Source organism: Equus caballus, chromosome 2 (assembly GCF_041296265.1).
Source record: "Equus caballus isolate H_3958 breed thoroughbred chromosome 2, TB-T2T, whole genome shotgun sequence".
NCBI classification, from domain to species: domain Eukaryota; kingdom Metazoa; phylum Chordata; class Mammalia; order Perissodactyla; family Equidae; genus Equus; species Equus caballus.
The window spans coordinates 48,691,568-48,706,626 of record NC_091685.1 but is presented as its reverse complement, the minus strand read 5'-3'; the positions used below and the strand labels follow the sequence as shown (position 1 = coordinate 48,706,626).

At 58.8% G+C, this 15,059-nt stretch overlaps 2 protein-coding genes across 2 annotated transcripts; one reads left to right on the top strand and one right to left on the bottom strand.

Annotated features, from left to right (window-relative positions):
• Positions 1-594: 594 nt before the first annotated feature.
• Positions 595-5,078, bottom strand: HES4 (hes family bHLH transcription factor 4). Its single transcript, XM_023636089.2, has 5 exons — positions 4,942-5,078; positions 4,218-4,799; positions 4,041-4,136; positions 3,811-3,898; positions 595-3,723 (listed from the first exon to the last, which is right to left on the bottom strand). Exons 2-5 carry the CDS (start codon positions 4,476-4,478, stop codon positions 3,338-3,340), a joined length of 831 nt encoding a protein of 276 aa, XP_023491857.1. The 5' UTR covers positions 4,479-4,799; positions 4,942-5,078; the 3' UTR covers positions 595-3,337.
• A 71-nt stretch (positions 5,079-5,149) lies between these two features.
• Positions 5,150-13,315, top strand: LOC138923115 (collagen alpha-1(I) chain-like). Its single transcript, XM_070259830.1, has 4 exons — positions 5,150-5,161; positions 5,472-6,720; positions 8,666-8,838; positions 10,430-13,315. The coding sequence occupies exons 1-2, from the start codon at positions 5,150-5,152 to the stop codon at positions 6,597-6,599; spliced, it is 1,140 nt and encodes a 379-aa protein (XP_070115931.1). The 3' UTR covers positions 6,600-6,720; positions 8,666-8,838; positions 10,430-13,315.
• Positions 13,316-15,059: the final 1,744 nt, after the last annotated feature.

The window sequence follows — 15,059 nt, the reverse complement described above, 5'->3', positions numbered from 1 at the left end:
GACATCCCATCGAGTCTCAGGACCCTATTGGTCACGCAGGCCGACCTCAACTCATTCACAAGGCTGAATTCCAGGAGCGGCATCACTGGGGCCTTCTGGGAGGCTGTAAACCCCAGGGCCTGTTTCCTTGCTCCTGGGTGCATCCCAGGATGGGTACATCCTCCAGGTATACCCTGGAGCAGAGACAGAGGAGCCAGGGACAGCAGTGGAGCCCCCTGGGCTCAGCTTCCTGCTCAGGAAAGGAGCAGATCCTGCAGCCAGGATGCGCCGGGTGAGGCGGGGAGGCTGCTGGGGCCTGGAGACCATCACAGGAGCTTCGGTGGGTAGGCTAAGGCCTCACCTCTCACAAGCCAGGGCTCCCAGCAGCCCTGGCCCTTCCCCCACCCCGAATTTCCAAGGGACTGGAGTTTCATGGACCTTGTCACCGACTCGGTGACAGGCCAGGCCAACTTGTCACCATAGGGACTCAGTCTTTCTCCAGATTTCAAACACCTATGATTTGCTGTCATTGTTTGGTCCCCAAGCCCTGGTCCCACAAGCAAACAGGCGCCAGATGCACAGGGCTCCCACAGAGGCAGGCAGATCAGCTGACTGTGCATGTGAATTCAGCAAATGTTTATTGACCCTTGGTCTTTGCCAGAAACTGGGCTGGAAGGAGGCCAACAAATGAGACTCCACCTGCGTGGAGGGGAAGTGACCAGCAGGTCTTCTAGCCACACCCTCCCCCCAGGAGGAAGAAGTCTTGATTCCTCCCCCACCCCCTCCCAGGCGTCGCCCCAGAAGGCGCTTCATCTATTATTCAGCAAGAAGGGTCTGCAAGAAGAAAGCTAAGATAAAAATAGCTGGGAGTGGGGGATAGACAGGGGAATGATGGACAGCCCATCCTCCAAGGGACCTGTCCCAGGTAGGGGGAGGGGTGGGAAATGGGTGGAACAGGGGGTGGGAGGAAGGAAGAGGGTGAGGAGAGTACCCCATGTTTGGGGCCACAACTCCCACCACCTCCCACCAGAAAAAGCACTTGGGAGTCTGCCCAGCTCTGCCCTGGACCAGGCAGGTGTCCAGGCTGGGCGTGGGGAGAGGTGTGGTTCCTTCTGCAATGGGAGGCAAGGATGCTGTTCCTGAGACCCAGCTCCCTTCAGCTGCTGACATGGGGCAGCCTGGGAGGGGGCCCAAGACAGCCCCCTGTGCTGCCCTGTGCCCAGGCTCCTCTCCTTGTGGGCCCAGCCTGGGCTGTGCTCCCTGGGAGCTCCCTAATCTAACCAAGGATGACACCAGCCCCAAACTTCCTGGCTCATCTCTCATTCAAGTTCATTAATTAGGTCAATATAGATTGAGCTCCTTTGCTGTTCCATGCGGGTGCTGGGGACAGAGTTGAGTGACACAGACATGGTCTCTGGAGCCCACCAAGCCTGGGGTGGCTGCATCAGGTGGGAAAGTGGGGAGAGAATTCCAGGGGGAGGCTGAGTGCAAAGGAAGGAGTTTGGCTGTCTGAGGGACTGGCGTGTGGTTCCTCCCAGACCTGAGAGGTCCCTGCAGGGCTAACAGGGTCCCCAGGCAGAGATCGCCATGGCAACAGTGAAGGAAAGAAGGAAGATGGGGGTCAGGAGGCCATGTGGGGGAGAGGGGACAGGAAGAAAGGCAGGGAGGGGACACAGGCCAGGGGTCTGGTCTATAGCTGTCACTGCCCATGGGAGAGGGTGATGACCCAAGTTCCAGGTGATGTCCCCAGGCCACCCTTCTCCCTGCTCTTCCTGCAGGATGTGTGGGGCCCAGGTGTGAGCAGGCCCTGACCACCCCCTACCCCTTGACCCGGCTTCACATCCCGAAGCCCTAGGCCCTCCCCTCCGCTTCTGCACTGAGGCCCTCCCTGAGCAGCTCCCCTCCCCCAATCACACTGGGCTTCCAGCTCCCACAGTAGATTCTCTGCAGCACTCCTGCTCAAGAAGGCCCCCAGGTCTGATCAACACCCCCTCCCTCTCTGTCCCACCACTGCCCCAGCTCGGAAGGAAGAGGCATTACTTTGAGGCTCCCCCAGGATCAGGCTCTCTGAGTTTATGTCCAAGGGAGCAGCACCTGGCCCACACGCCACCCCGTCCAAGACCACTGACCCAGGCTCTGGATGCTCAGGGAGATGGGCAAGGCAGCCAGAGAGAAGGGGGTGACTGGCTGGTGGACTTGGCTCACATTTGCCAGGTGAGCATGGCCACGTCCAGGAGGGCCAGGTGAACCCTTGCTACAGCACAGACCTGGGAGCCGTTGGAGGAGGGGCAGACCAGCCCCTGGCTGTGACTCACCCTCCTCCTCGGTGAGGGGCCTTGGCCAGGCAGGCGGCAGGCACCATCCGATGAACTTGGCCACAGGTGGGAAATGGATCTTGGCTCAGCCTCAGGCGGCTCAGGATGAGACACTCCAGTCTCAGCTCATGTGACCCCGACCACCCCCTCATCACACCTGGAGCACAGCCCCCAGCAGCAGCTCGGGAAGACCTGAGACCACAGGACAGTGACTCCAGGGCCCATGTCCAACCTGGCTAGTATTGCTGCCCAGTGTTGTAGGGCCAGCACACAGCCGGTGCTCAGGACTGATCCATGGGCAGGACAAACCTCCAGTCCCTTCCCCGGAGGAAGACCCCCTTTCAGGCAGGATAGGGCACATAGCAGACAGGCACTAAGTGCCCTCTGCCAGCCTTGCCCCAGTTCCCCACTCTCTCCTGCGCAGACACTGGCCTGGGGCAGGCTCAGCTCATGGTGGGCACAGCCAGCTTTGTGCTGAACCAGGAGAATGAAGCAGGAGGTGGACCACGCCAAAAGTGAAGCTACAGGGCACGGTTGCCCCTCGCCACAGCTCAGGGCCCTGGGACAACATTCCAGGTTCCCCAGAAGTATAAGCGGGGAAAGGAACCTTAAAAAAAACACTTGCGTAGTGCTGCTGATTGCTTCCCAACACTGGGATACATTCTGGAAAATGTGGTGACTGTCACTTCCCTGCCTGAGCCTCCGGAGGGACCTCTCAGACCTCCCACTTTAAGGTGGGTTGCCGGCTCCAGTGCAGATGCAGGCGGACCCCACGCGGAGGCCCAACCCCCAGGCAGGTCGGACAGGAGGGGCTGGGAGCAGGGGTGGAAGCCTGGGGAAGGGTCTCCTGCAGCCCCCCCCAGGGTCCAGCGCCAAGTGATCAGCTGACACCCCCCCCACCACCACCACCACCGCTGGGGGCCACAGGAAGCACAGGGCTGCCTCGGCTGCAGACGCTACTAGACTAGACTCTTCGCAAAGACAAGGAAACAAAACTCAAGAAATAAATATTCTCGGCTACAGTCTCAGCAAAGGCCGCGGCCTCACCGCAGCCAGGGCCTCCAGGGCGCGCCCCGGCCCTGTAGGGCCGCTCCGGGGGCGGCGGGGGGCGCCCCAGTCAGGCCCGGGAGGAGGGGCAGCGCGAAGGCTGCCCCGGGGCGCAGCAGGGGGAAGGAGCCGTCGAACGCAGGCAGCGGCGGGCGGCCAGCGTAGACCTCGGGCGCCGGGGCCTCCGCAGCGGCCGGCGGTGGGGCTGGGCAGCGCGAGGGCCCCAGCTGGCCCAGGCAGGCCGCCAGGTGGCAGAGCAGGCGAGAACGCACGTCGGCCGGGACGCCGTCGCAGCCGGCCAGGAAGCGGTTCACCTCGGCCAGACACTCGTTGAAGCCGGCGCGGTACTTGCCCAGGACGGTGGGGTCTGCGCTAAGCGCGGCTGAGGGGGAGGCAGGGGACAGGGGGTCGGTGCCCGCGGCAGTGGTCCCGCGCCTCCCTCCTCCCCTCTCTGCCGCCCGCGCCTCACCTGTCACCTGCACGCGCCGCAGGCTCTGCAGGTGCCTCACGGTCATCTCCAGGATGTCCGCCTTCTCCAGCTTCGAGTGGCGCGAGCTCTGGGGGCGGGGCCGGTGTGGGCGGCTTGCAGCCCAGTAGTGCCCCAGACTCCGGACTCCGCGCCCCGGCCCCTGGATCTCCCCGCCCGCACCGCCCTCCCGCCTCCCCCCCCCCCCCCCCCCGCCCCCAGCCCCGACTCACATCTTTCCTGAGGGCATCCAGGATGAGGGTCTTGAGCTGAGCGAGGCTCTCGTTGATGCGCGCTCGGCGCCGCTTCTCCATGACCGGCTTGGAGGACTGCGGGTCGGGCAGTGGCTAAGCCTCGCGTCCTTCGGTACCCACCCCACGCCTCCCAACCCACGCCCGACTAGGTTCCACCTTCCGGTGCTCGGCCGCACTCCGGGGCTTGTTTGGGGTTCGGCTCGCGCTAGCCGGGGCTCCTGCCAGCGGCGAGGCTCGCGGCTTCCCCGGGGTGTCTGCAGGCATGATGCGCTCCCGCGCCTCCCGGTGCCAGGCGGAGCGCGCCGCCCGCCGTATCCCTCCCAGGCGGGTCCCAGGCCGCAGGCCCGCGCGCGCGTCGCCAGCCGCCCGGCTATTTAAGGCAGAGCAGCCGCGGGGTGTGTGAACCCGGCTCCGCATTCTTTCCCACACTCGAGCCAGCCAATGAGCGGCTGCTCTCCTCTCTCACCCCCCCCCCCCACCCGCTCAGGGCCGCCGCCCCCGCCGACTGTCAGTCACGCGTCGGCTCCCAGCCCACCACCCCGCGGGCGACAAAGGCGAGCTGGGCACCCCGCCCGGCCCGCCTCTGGCATCGCCGGGTCCAGGCGGGAAAATCGCCCCGCTCCCTGCGCCGCTGCCGCGCTCCGAGCAGCGCCAGGAGGGGCCTCTCCGGGCTGGCTCCGGCCAGGACCCGGGGCGGGGGTGTGTGGGGCAGAGGTCACGGCGGGCGACGCGGGAAACCTGAAAGGGAAATCCAAGAGGGGAACCGGGTCAGGCGCCCCCGAGGAGTAGGCATCCTCGGTCACACTTCTCCTTCCTCCTCTGCCGTCCCCGGTCCCCGTGCGAGCCTAGGGCCTCCGCACAGCTTCCCAATCTGACCTACCCCGCGCTCAGCCTCCGCGACCGCCGCCGCCTGCGGCACCCACGCAAGGCCTGTGACACGGCAGACGTGAAACACCAGTCACTGTGCAGGAGAGAGGTTGGCTGGCCAAGGTCGTGGGACAGGCAGGGTGTCATCACAGGACAATTAAATGATGGCATAGGACGAATGAGCGGGACGAGTGATGTCACCAGTCAGGCAGGTTGACGTCATGGAACAGAATGTAAGGATGTCACTAGTCAGGCTGGCGATTTCACCAGATAATCAGAGCTGATGTCTCAGGGCGAAGGTAGGTGATGACACTAGCCAGATGGGGTGATGTCACGGGGCTGGTGATGTCACACTCTTCTAGATTACTGGACAGCAGGCTAAGCACCAGCAAAGTGGGGCTCACGAAAAATGAGGAACAATTGTTAAAATTTTGTTTATTAATTCAAAGCGGCATAGTGGGAAAAACACATGTTCGTGTTTGATGTTTCATTTTTAATTGCAGTGGGGGGCACTGTGGTCTTTGGAGTCCTCGGGGTCCCCAGCCCATTGCGCCCGGCGACAGCCCCGTGTCCTTCCCTGCATCCACCCAGAGCTGTCTCGGGAGCCCGCGGCCCACCCGCCCTTGCGGCTGTGACGTCTCTCTGGGGCTTCGAATCCCGGGCGGGAGGCGACGGCAAACAGACAAAATAGTGACTCGGTCGTTAAGAGACGAGACAAAGAGGCGGGTCAGTGGCGGGGATCCGGGAAGCCTTCCTCGGACTGGGTGGTCCCGAAGTCTTCGCAGTGGGGTCCTCAGGGAAGCGGGTGGCTCTGCAAGGCCCCGGGAGGGAGCGGCGTCCCAGGACCGGAAGGGGCCGCAGGGCCGAGGGAGGAGGGCAAGGGCGGGCAGGGGCGCGGGGACCCAGGGCTTCCGCCCGGGAGGGGTCGCCACGGCGGCTGTGGGTCCACCCAGTAGGTGGTGTCGACGGCTAGCCCCGCCCCAACACCTGTTCCCGGGTCCCAGCTCACGGCCGCTGTCCAGACTCCTTCTGTCCCTTCCCTGGCCAACCCTAGTCTGGCCCTGGTCCAGTGCCACGCAAAGTCCCGCGCCTCCCCCTCCGGGAAGCCCTCCGGAATGCCCTCCGGAATCTTGGCGCCAAACCGATCCCTCCGCGGATCTGGGGCGGCGGGCGGCTCAGGTCCTCGGGCTACACACGTGCGTCTACGCCTGGTGCGCGCCTCCAGGCAGGCGGCCATTCACGGAGGTGGGGCCGCCCACTCTCCACTCGGGCCGGGAGGAAGAAACCGAGTGGAGGAGGAGGGCGTTGGAAAGCCTCAGGGGTCTGGCGGGAATCCTCGGAGCGGACCCTGCCAGCACGGAAAGCCCTGGGAACGCTGGTTGGCCCGGTGCCGGGGCGGCTAGGACCAGTCCTGCCGACCAGGAGGCCACCGGGGTCACAGAGCCTCCACCCACGCGAGCGGGCTGCGCGGGGGACAGACAGCCCGCGAGCGCCCCCGGCGGCCACCGGCGCCTCCTGCTGCTGGAGTCGTCGGGGAGCTGCCCGCCTGAGCTGGGGCCCGTCTGCGTGGGCCCCGGCCGCCCCCAGCCACCCGCGGGGACCAGACCCGCAGGGCTTCAGGCCGGAAGGAGAGGCCGAGGAGCCGGTTCTTCACCGTTCTTTCTCTCGTAGTTGTTAGATGGACTTGCCCTGCTGTGCCTGTGCCCTCCCCTGTAAAATGGGTTACCTTTTTATTTATCCCAGGGTTACTGGAAAGGAAATGGGATCCGACTTTGAAAGCACTCAGCACACGGTGAGAACTGGATACGTGTCAGCTACTGGTGTTCCTGCCCCCGGGAGGCCTCCTCGTGCAGGGAGTGAACAGAGGGTAGGCTGAGGCCGGGAGGGGCTGCTGTCCTCAACTCTGCCTGGTGCCCCACAACCCTCTGCGCCCTCTGGAGCCTTCTAGGCTCATCATCAGATGCCTGCCAGAGAGGGAGGGATGTCCCCCACCAGGGTCTCCAGGGGCCTGTCTTGGCCTTCCCAGCTCTGGCCCAACAAGGAGCCCCCTCTAGGCCAGAGCAAGGTGCGCCTCCCTGGGGTCATCACTCACCGTGTCCTTCACACTGGGCTGCACTCCCACAGTCTGTGTGGCTGTGTCTCTGGGCCCTTGTCACTCTGATTGCCCCCTCCCTGCCTGTCACATCTGGACTTGCTCTCTGGTAGGACCCACCTGGCTCCCTTGCTCTGAGCAGGGAGGGGGTTCTGGGCTCCAGTGGGGAAATGGGGCTAGACCCTGGGGTGGCAGATCATATTTTCTAAAGATGGCTACAACACTAGCTCCCACCTACATACCCTCATGGTGTGCCCTTGATGAGACTTTGTGACATCAACAAACAAGGATAGGGAAAGTGGTGAGATGTGACTTCTGAGGCTGGATCCTAAAAATGCCACACACGTCTGCCTTGCTGTCTTGGGACATCCACTCTCAGAACCCAGATGCCATGCTGTGAGAAAACCCAAACAGGCCCCATAGAGAGGCCCCAAATAGAGGCCTCATGGAGAAGCCCATGGAAAGGCCACATGGAGAGGCCCCATGGAGAGGCCACCTGGAGAGGCCACATGGAGAGGCCATATGGAGAAGCCATACGGAGAGGCCTTGTGCAAGTGTTGCAACCAGCAGCCCAGTGGCGGTCTGAGTTGCCAGACATATCAGTGAGACACCGCCGGGTGATCCCAGCCTACGGCTGCCGAGCCACCCTTTGCATCTTCCTAGCTGCCCCTGCGTCTTCCATTCCAGATCCTGGTTCAGAAGAGGACAGTGTTTACCCTGAGATTTTGGGGTCATTTGTTACACAGCAGTACTAACTGGAATAGCTGGGATGGACCAAGCCCTGGACCCAGGGATAGTGTCCATTTCCTCCACCCTCTCCTTCCCTGTCCTTATCCCTTCCTTTCTGCAGCATTTACAGAAGCTCAGTGGCTTTGGGCCCTGGCTTTTCATCTGATGAGGTGCTTCTTGGGAGCCATCAAAGGCCAGCTGTCTGTTCTCCTGGACCCAGGCCCAAGCGGGCCAAGCCCCAGATAGCTAGTGGTCCCAGGGGCACCTCCAGGGCCCACTGTTGGCCATGCGGGGTGGGGGGCAGGGGGCGAGGCAGGAAAGTCAGTGGAGGAGTCTCTGGGGAAAGACGGAGGTACCTTCCAGGCCAGACATGGGGCTCCAGGCTTAAGGGGGCCTCTCCTCTCATCTGGCCACTGTGACAGCATTCCACACGACAGAGTTCAACTGACATCCCTTGAGGGCCTGCCAAATGCCATCTACGCGTGCCCTTCCCCACCTCTGACTTGAGAGTGGCAACCGCATTCACTCTGCCCCTCAGCATCCCACTGGCACACGGACTCCGGAACATCAGAGATACTGTAGACCTCGGCCTGCCCCTGGCCCCCACACCCTCTTTCGAGTCTGTCTCTCTTCTGCCAAGGGGGAGCAGTCTGTGGACTCAGGCAGCTGGGACCAGAGCTGTCAAATGACCAGGCTAGGACCATCACAGATTCTCTCTGCCTGAGAGTGGGAATCGGGTGCTGAGTTGTCCGTCAGTGTTTGTGACAGAGGCCAAGGCTGAAGGAATCCAGGAGGCAGGATGGAGACGGGGGAAGCAGACACCCAGGACCCAGGCAGAGGCCGGGAGCACCAGGCTGCTGATGCTAAGGCTTGGGGTTTCAGTCAGTCCCCACCCCCATGTCTTTCACTCTTACAGGCCATGGGACCGACACCCATTCCCTTAGCCACCTGATACTGGGCAGCGAGAGCATCCTAGCGCCTGATGAGCGGCAGCATCTCCCTGTGGCTGGGCATTGTCAACATTGTTCTCCAAAATCTGAGTGTTGACACCTCTCCACGTTTGGGAAGTCATGTTCCCCTAATTTCTGGGTGAGTACAGACTCTCCTACCAAGCCCTGTCTGCCTGGGATGCCACCTCCCCCGCTGGCTCCTGGGGTGCCACACCTGGGACCACCGCACTTGGGGAGAGGGGCGCATCCTCCTTCCTCCTTGGCACTTCCGGACCACTCTCTTCTCCACTTTGAACCCTGTCTCGTCAGACCTCACCCTGTGGAAGTCGGTGGCACCTTGGGAGCCTCCCTGGTCTCCTGAAGGTGTCACCCCTAGTTCCCTGTCACTTCCCAACCATGCCTGTCATAGTTCTTGGTGATCTCAAAATCCACAGGGATGAATCTCCAGCCTTCTGGACTTCCTCTCCTTTGGTGGCCCCATTACCGTCCCTGCCACCCCCCCGCCCCACTGGGCCAGTCGCTCCCCTGGTGGAGGTCCTTTCTCCTGACCCAGTCCCCCCACAGTCTAACCTTGAGGCTCACGTTCTCTCCACTGGCTCTCAGCGGTGTCAGCCCTCACAGCCCTCCTACTCTCCTGCTCACGGCCACTCCTTCTGCCTTTCTGATTTCTCCAAGACTCCCCGCCCTCCAGCTCTGACCTGGGTCCCCTGTCCACACTCACTCCCTCGCACACCTTTCCCAGGTTCCTGTTGATGACTTCTAATTGGTATCCCCAGTCTGTACTTCTCCATGGACCCTGGGCCATATCTCTTACCCGATTTTACTTCTAATTGGCCTTCCAGGTGTAAGGGGTCCTGACAGTCTCCCTCCATGCTGAGTTTTGACCATTGCTCTCTTTTTCACACCCAACCTGGAGCCCGCCCACCCAGAGCTCTGCTGACAGGGGCGGGGTGGGAGGTGCCCCTGGAGCTGAGGCAGAAGGTCAAGCTCTCTCTGGGCATGAACTGGGGTCCTGCCTCCTGCCTGCAGAGCCCCACTTCTTGGCCTTGCCTCTGGTGCCCCCTGCACTGACCCAGAAGTGCCACCATGTTCCCCCTGTGCCTGCCAATCCTCTGACACCTGGCGAGCAAGTCTCCACCCTGACCCTCCCATTCAGACCACTGGGGCGTCTCTGCCTGGTGACCGGGCCTGACTGAGGCTCTTTGCCTCCACTGCACCTGACCCTGCTCGGAGGTCCCAGAGCAACATTCTGCCGTTGTCCTGGACACTCAGAGTCCACCCTGACACCGCCCATCAGGACCCCCTTGGTTATCCAAACACCCACTTCTCGCCAGTTGCTCTCCTGCAGCCACCACCTTTGGTCTGGGTTTTCCCAGAAGCTCCTCATGGTCTCCAGCTTCCTTCCTGACCTGTGGTCTTTCCCTCATGCCACAGTCATGACAAGCCTGTTAAGCCTGAGCTGGATCAGGTCAAGGCCCTTCCTGGAGAAAGCGTAGTGTTTGGTGGCCATCTGCACCACAGCTCTTCTCCAACATCCACTCTCCAGCCTCACGGCCTCACATGTGCAGGCGCACTCCTGCCTCGGGGACTTTGCATGGCCTGCGCCTCTGCCTGGGAAGCTTTTCCTTCCCTGAAGTCTTCACTCAAAGGCCGCTTTGGTGTTTCCTCTCCCGCCTGCCGCACCTCAGGACTCACATGCTCCTCTCCCACTCTGCTTTTCTCCTCCACAGTTGTCCCTGGAGCACGTGCCTCCCGCGCCTGCTTACCATACACACTGTCTGTGCACCACACTAGGTGCATGCTAGGTTCACAAAATGTGAGCTCCATTTTGTCCAGGAGTAGCACCTGGCACATAGCGTGTACTCTGTGGAGACATGTTGACTGAATGAGGGAATGACAGAGATGGCATCTCCCACCATCCAGGCAATGACGCCATTTGTCCCAAAATCTGAGTGGTGACAGCATCCCAGCGTCTGGGAAGGGGACATGTCTTCCAGTATCTGATGTGGAAATATGATTTTCAAGGCAAAAAGACATGACTTTCTTACAAACAGAATGAGCATATGTCAAGGGTTTGCTTAGCTTCCCAGTGAGGACACCAGCCGGTTCCAGGCGACTTTGAGGGGCTGAGTCTTGTGGGTAGCGAGGGGGTGCAGGTCAGACGCAAAACTGATGGATACCACACGGGGCAGCAAGACCACACTTCCCCAGGACAGAAGCCCTCTGTGTCTGGTGCGCCAGACATCAACGCACATTGACCCGTAACTCCAAGAATATCAGCAAAGATGCCTCCAGGGGACCTTCAAGGACAGGACGGCTCCTTGTGCCTGATTTCCAAGTTTGGGATAATTTTATTAACATTGGGACTGATGCTCTCTCCCTCCATCCGGCCGTGGAGGCCTCTCCTCCAACCTCCCCAGCTGAGCCTCCCCCGCTTCAGCCCCAAGGCCCGGATCTCCACCAAGTGAAGTACGAATTGTGGGGTGTGGCTCACAGGGCATCAGGCAGGAATCTGCCAGCTTTGAGTTCTGTCAAAGGGTGGGCAGAGTTGCTGCTCACTCCTTGTCCTTCCCCTTCCACCTCTTCCTCTTACTTCCTAGGGGACAGGGGCTGAGGATGCCGCCCACTGGGCTTTCTCCATTTTGTGTCCTCCTAACCAGGCTCGGGTGCTCCTGCCCAGCTGGGTCTGGGGTCGGGGCTGGAAGTGTCTCAGAGCCAGGCGACATTAGGGAGCCTGATCTGGGCATAGCCCACTCCCCTTCTGCCAACGTTGGTGCCTCCAGGATGGTGGCCCTGGGTCTCCTTGCTCCAGATTCTGGCCCTGTTCTCGTGTGGGTCTGAACTCAGAGAATATGGGCTATGAGTTGACCTGCCCCTAATACTCAGGTAGGGTACACCTGACCCTCACACCACTGCAACCCTAGCACAGGGACCATGGGCCAGAGTCCAGCTGTGTCCAGCTGGCCATGGGGCCTGTGGGTCCCTCCTTGCTCCCACCAGGGGCATGGGCTCCTCCCTGACCCTCACCAGGTCCTGTGGGTTCAAGCTAAGTCCCCCACACTCCGCTCCTCCCACAGCCCAGCTCCAGCTCTCTGCCTCCCCCAGATGAGAACAGTCCTGCCTCATCTCAGCTCTGCCTGCCTCTTCAGGCCATTCATGGTGCAGCTAAAGGAATCCTTCCCATCTGCAGGCCTTCCCTTCCTCCTTGAGGGCCAAGCCTCCCAGCCCAAGGTCTGTTTTGGCTGGTCGAGTGCCCCCTTGGGCCTGCAGGTCAGTGTGGGAGCAGAAGCCTCCTTCGTGCCCTCTGCTACACCGGGTCCTGCCCCTCCCAGACACCCGTTACAGGGGGCTGTGGCTGGGAACGGGCGTGCCCGACAAGCAGGTGGTAAAGCTCTGGCATGGGAAGGAATGGGGTCCAAGACAGTGAGGCTGTGGCCCGGGTCAGGGGGTGCCATCTGCTCAGCCTTCCTGGTCTCCGATGGAGGTGCAGGGTGACATTTCTTGTGAGAATATGGAACGGAGGGGGCTGCTTATTTAATGAGCTCAGGCTAATTAGACTTCAACAGTACACGTTCCTTAAGAAATGTGGCCCACTCAGGGTCTCTGATGACACATCTCCTGGTGGCCACAGTGAATAACAAGCCCTGTGCTGCTTTCTCAGAAGCCGTGGTGCGGCTGCGGCCCTGACATCTCTGTCCAGAGGCCTGCAGGGCGGCCAAGGCCATCACTCCACAGGGCCGCAGCCCTGTCATCAGGGGGACTTTGAGCTGTGACTCCGGGCCTCTAGCCAATCAGATGTGTCAGGAGCGGTGACTGGCCAGATGGAAAGAGGAGAACAGGGAGATGAGCCAAGTTTTAGAAGGTGGAGGCTGGTCAACTTACCTCAGATGGAAGAATCTGGGCTGTGAGTAGGGTTCCTACAACAGCCACTGTGAAGAAGGAGACGGGGGGATAGCAAGTCCCACGTGCGGCCCAGCCCTCAGGCCCGACCAGGGCTCAGCCAGCTGAGAATCACCCCAGCCGGGGGGAGGCAGCACTGTTTCTAGAACAGGCGAGAAACTTTATGTGATCCTCCAAAAGTCAGAATTACATAGAGAGAAGAGAATGCAAAATCAAGACCATCTTTGGTTGTGATAAGGGGTTCACTGTGGTACCTGTGTGGGAACTCTTTAAATTGCACATAAAACAGCTCAGGTTTTGTTGTATGTCAATTATACCTCATTAAAGTTGCAAAAAAAAATCAGACTTGGGGCCAGCCCAGTGGTATAGCAGAAAGTTCGTGTGTTCTGCTTTGGCGGCCTGGGGGTTCACCGGTTCTGGTCCCAGGTGCAGACCTACGCACCACTTGTCAAGCCATGCTGTGGCAGGAGTCCCACATATAAAGTAGAGGAAGATAGCCATGGATGTTAGCTCAGGGCCAGTCTTCCTCAGCAAAAAAGAGGAGGATTGCTGTGGATATTAGCTCAGGGCCAATATTCCTCAAAATGAAAAAAGAAAGAAAGAAAAAAAAATCAGACAGTTTTGCACTTTGGAATGTTATATCAGATTAGCCTTGAGATTCTAAATTCAAATGCACGCTTAATAAAATATTTAAGTTTATGACTTAAAGCAGAAAAGTAGGAAGATGAACTTGTTAAGAACTCAGAATTCTGAAAGCTCTAGATTCAGCACATTTTTAGATCTGATTTCATTATATGTGTAAAGATTCACTCGTTCACACACAAGTGTCCTCCGCACCTTCCATGGGCAGGTTCCACAGTGAACGTTTTAGTGCGGGAGAAGGACCACAACAATAGTGAATAAGTAAATCACATGGTTCTTAGAAGATGAAAAGTGCTGTGGGGAGAAACAGCAAGGGAGCCGGTGGTCAGGAGATGCTGTGCCTGGGGGTGACACTGAAACAAAGACTTGAAGGAGGTGAAGGAAGTGAGCCATGTAGATGTGGGCCTGTGGGAGTGCTCCAGGAAGGGGGACAGCAGTGCAAGGGCCCTGGGGCAGGGGTGTGCCTGGTGCGCCCCAAGCACATCAAGGAGGCCAGTGTGTTGGAGCCAAGCGCTTAGGGAAGGAGGGAGGGACAAGAAAGGAGATGAGAGGGCCCGTGGCATGGCCAGAGCCCACTGTGCTGTGGCCAGCTTACACTCCTTCTATCACTCTGAGAGCGATGGGAAGCCATGGGATGGAAGGTTTTGTGTGATCACTCTGGCTCCTGGTCAATAACAGATTATGGGAATGGGGCAGGATGGAAGCAGGACCCCCAGGATGTGTCTTCAGTGGCCCTGGTGAGAGGGGGTGTGGCCCTGGACCAGGGTGTACAGGCATAGCAGTGAGGACTGTGGACATTCTTGGGAAGGTTTTTTGTTGTTGCTGCTGCCCTTCGACAGTTGAAGGGCTTAAAAATAAAACCAAGTATGTCAAACATTATAGATGTCGTTTTAAAAACTTAAGGAAGTTTAAATTAGTTTGTAAATGGGACCAAATATTAACCAAAGGCCCTTTATAAGTGACTGTTATAATTTCATAAATCGAATATTAAGGTTTGTGACTAGAACATATATGTTTTGCAGCCATGTTATTAGGTGCCTACAAGTTTAAAATTATTTTCTTTTACAGTGAATAATAGTGAACCTACTATTATCTCTGGAAACAGTTTGCCTATAAGATTTCTTTGTTAATATGTTAATAAAATTGTTAACCTGGCCACATCTGTTTCCTTTTAGTCAATATTTGTGTGGTATGTTTCTTGCCATCCTCTTATTTTCAAATTTCCTGTATCTTTTATATTTCAGGCGATTCTTGTCTTCTGTAAGCCACATAAAATCAGGTTGCTTTTAACCAGCCTGGCAGTCCTGGTCATTTAGCCCCTGGACTTCGAACCTCTGGCCACAGGATTGTGAGAGAATAAGTTTCTGTTCTTTTAAGGCTCTCAATTTGTGGCGATTTGTCACAGCAGGAAACCAAGGCAGGCGCTCCTGTTCTCCGGGTCCGTGGCTGGCCTCCTTAATGACTTCGAATTTAGTTCCTCCTGTCAGAAGCAGGAAGACAGCTGGTAACATGGCGTGAATCCACTAAAAGAAAGTGAGGATTCTAGTACTGTCTGCTAATGTCAAGAAGTCAGGAGACGCATATACCATTTAATACAGGCCTCTGGAGGGGACGGGGATTTTCACATTCCGTACTCTTTGTTTCAACAAATGTGGTTTTCTTTTTATAATACCAATTTTATTTATGCAAGGAATGAGTCAAGATATAAACTTAAAATAATAAAAAGAAAGAAATTTAAAACTCCTTGTTTAGGGTGCGGGGGGAGGGCAAAAGGGGTGAAGGGGCACGTGTGTGTATGCTGACAGACGGCAACTAGAC

Excerpts from the sequence above, each read along its gene's own strand:
- HES4 (XM_023636089.2), bottom strand. The coding sequence starts at position 4,478 with ATGCGGAGCCGGGTTCACACACCCCGCGGCTGCTCTGCCTTAAATAGC. Across the intron at positions 4,137-4,217 it reads GTGCGGCCGAGCACCGGAAG|TCCTCCAAGCCGGTCATGGA; the intron begins GTGGAACCTAGT and ends CCCGACCCGCAG. Across the intron at positions 3,724-3,810 it reads GCGGCGCGTGCAGGTGACAG|CCGCGCTTAGCGCAGACCCC; the intron begins GTGAGGCGCGGG and ends CCTCCCCCTCAG.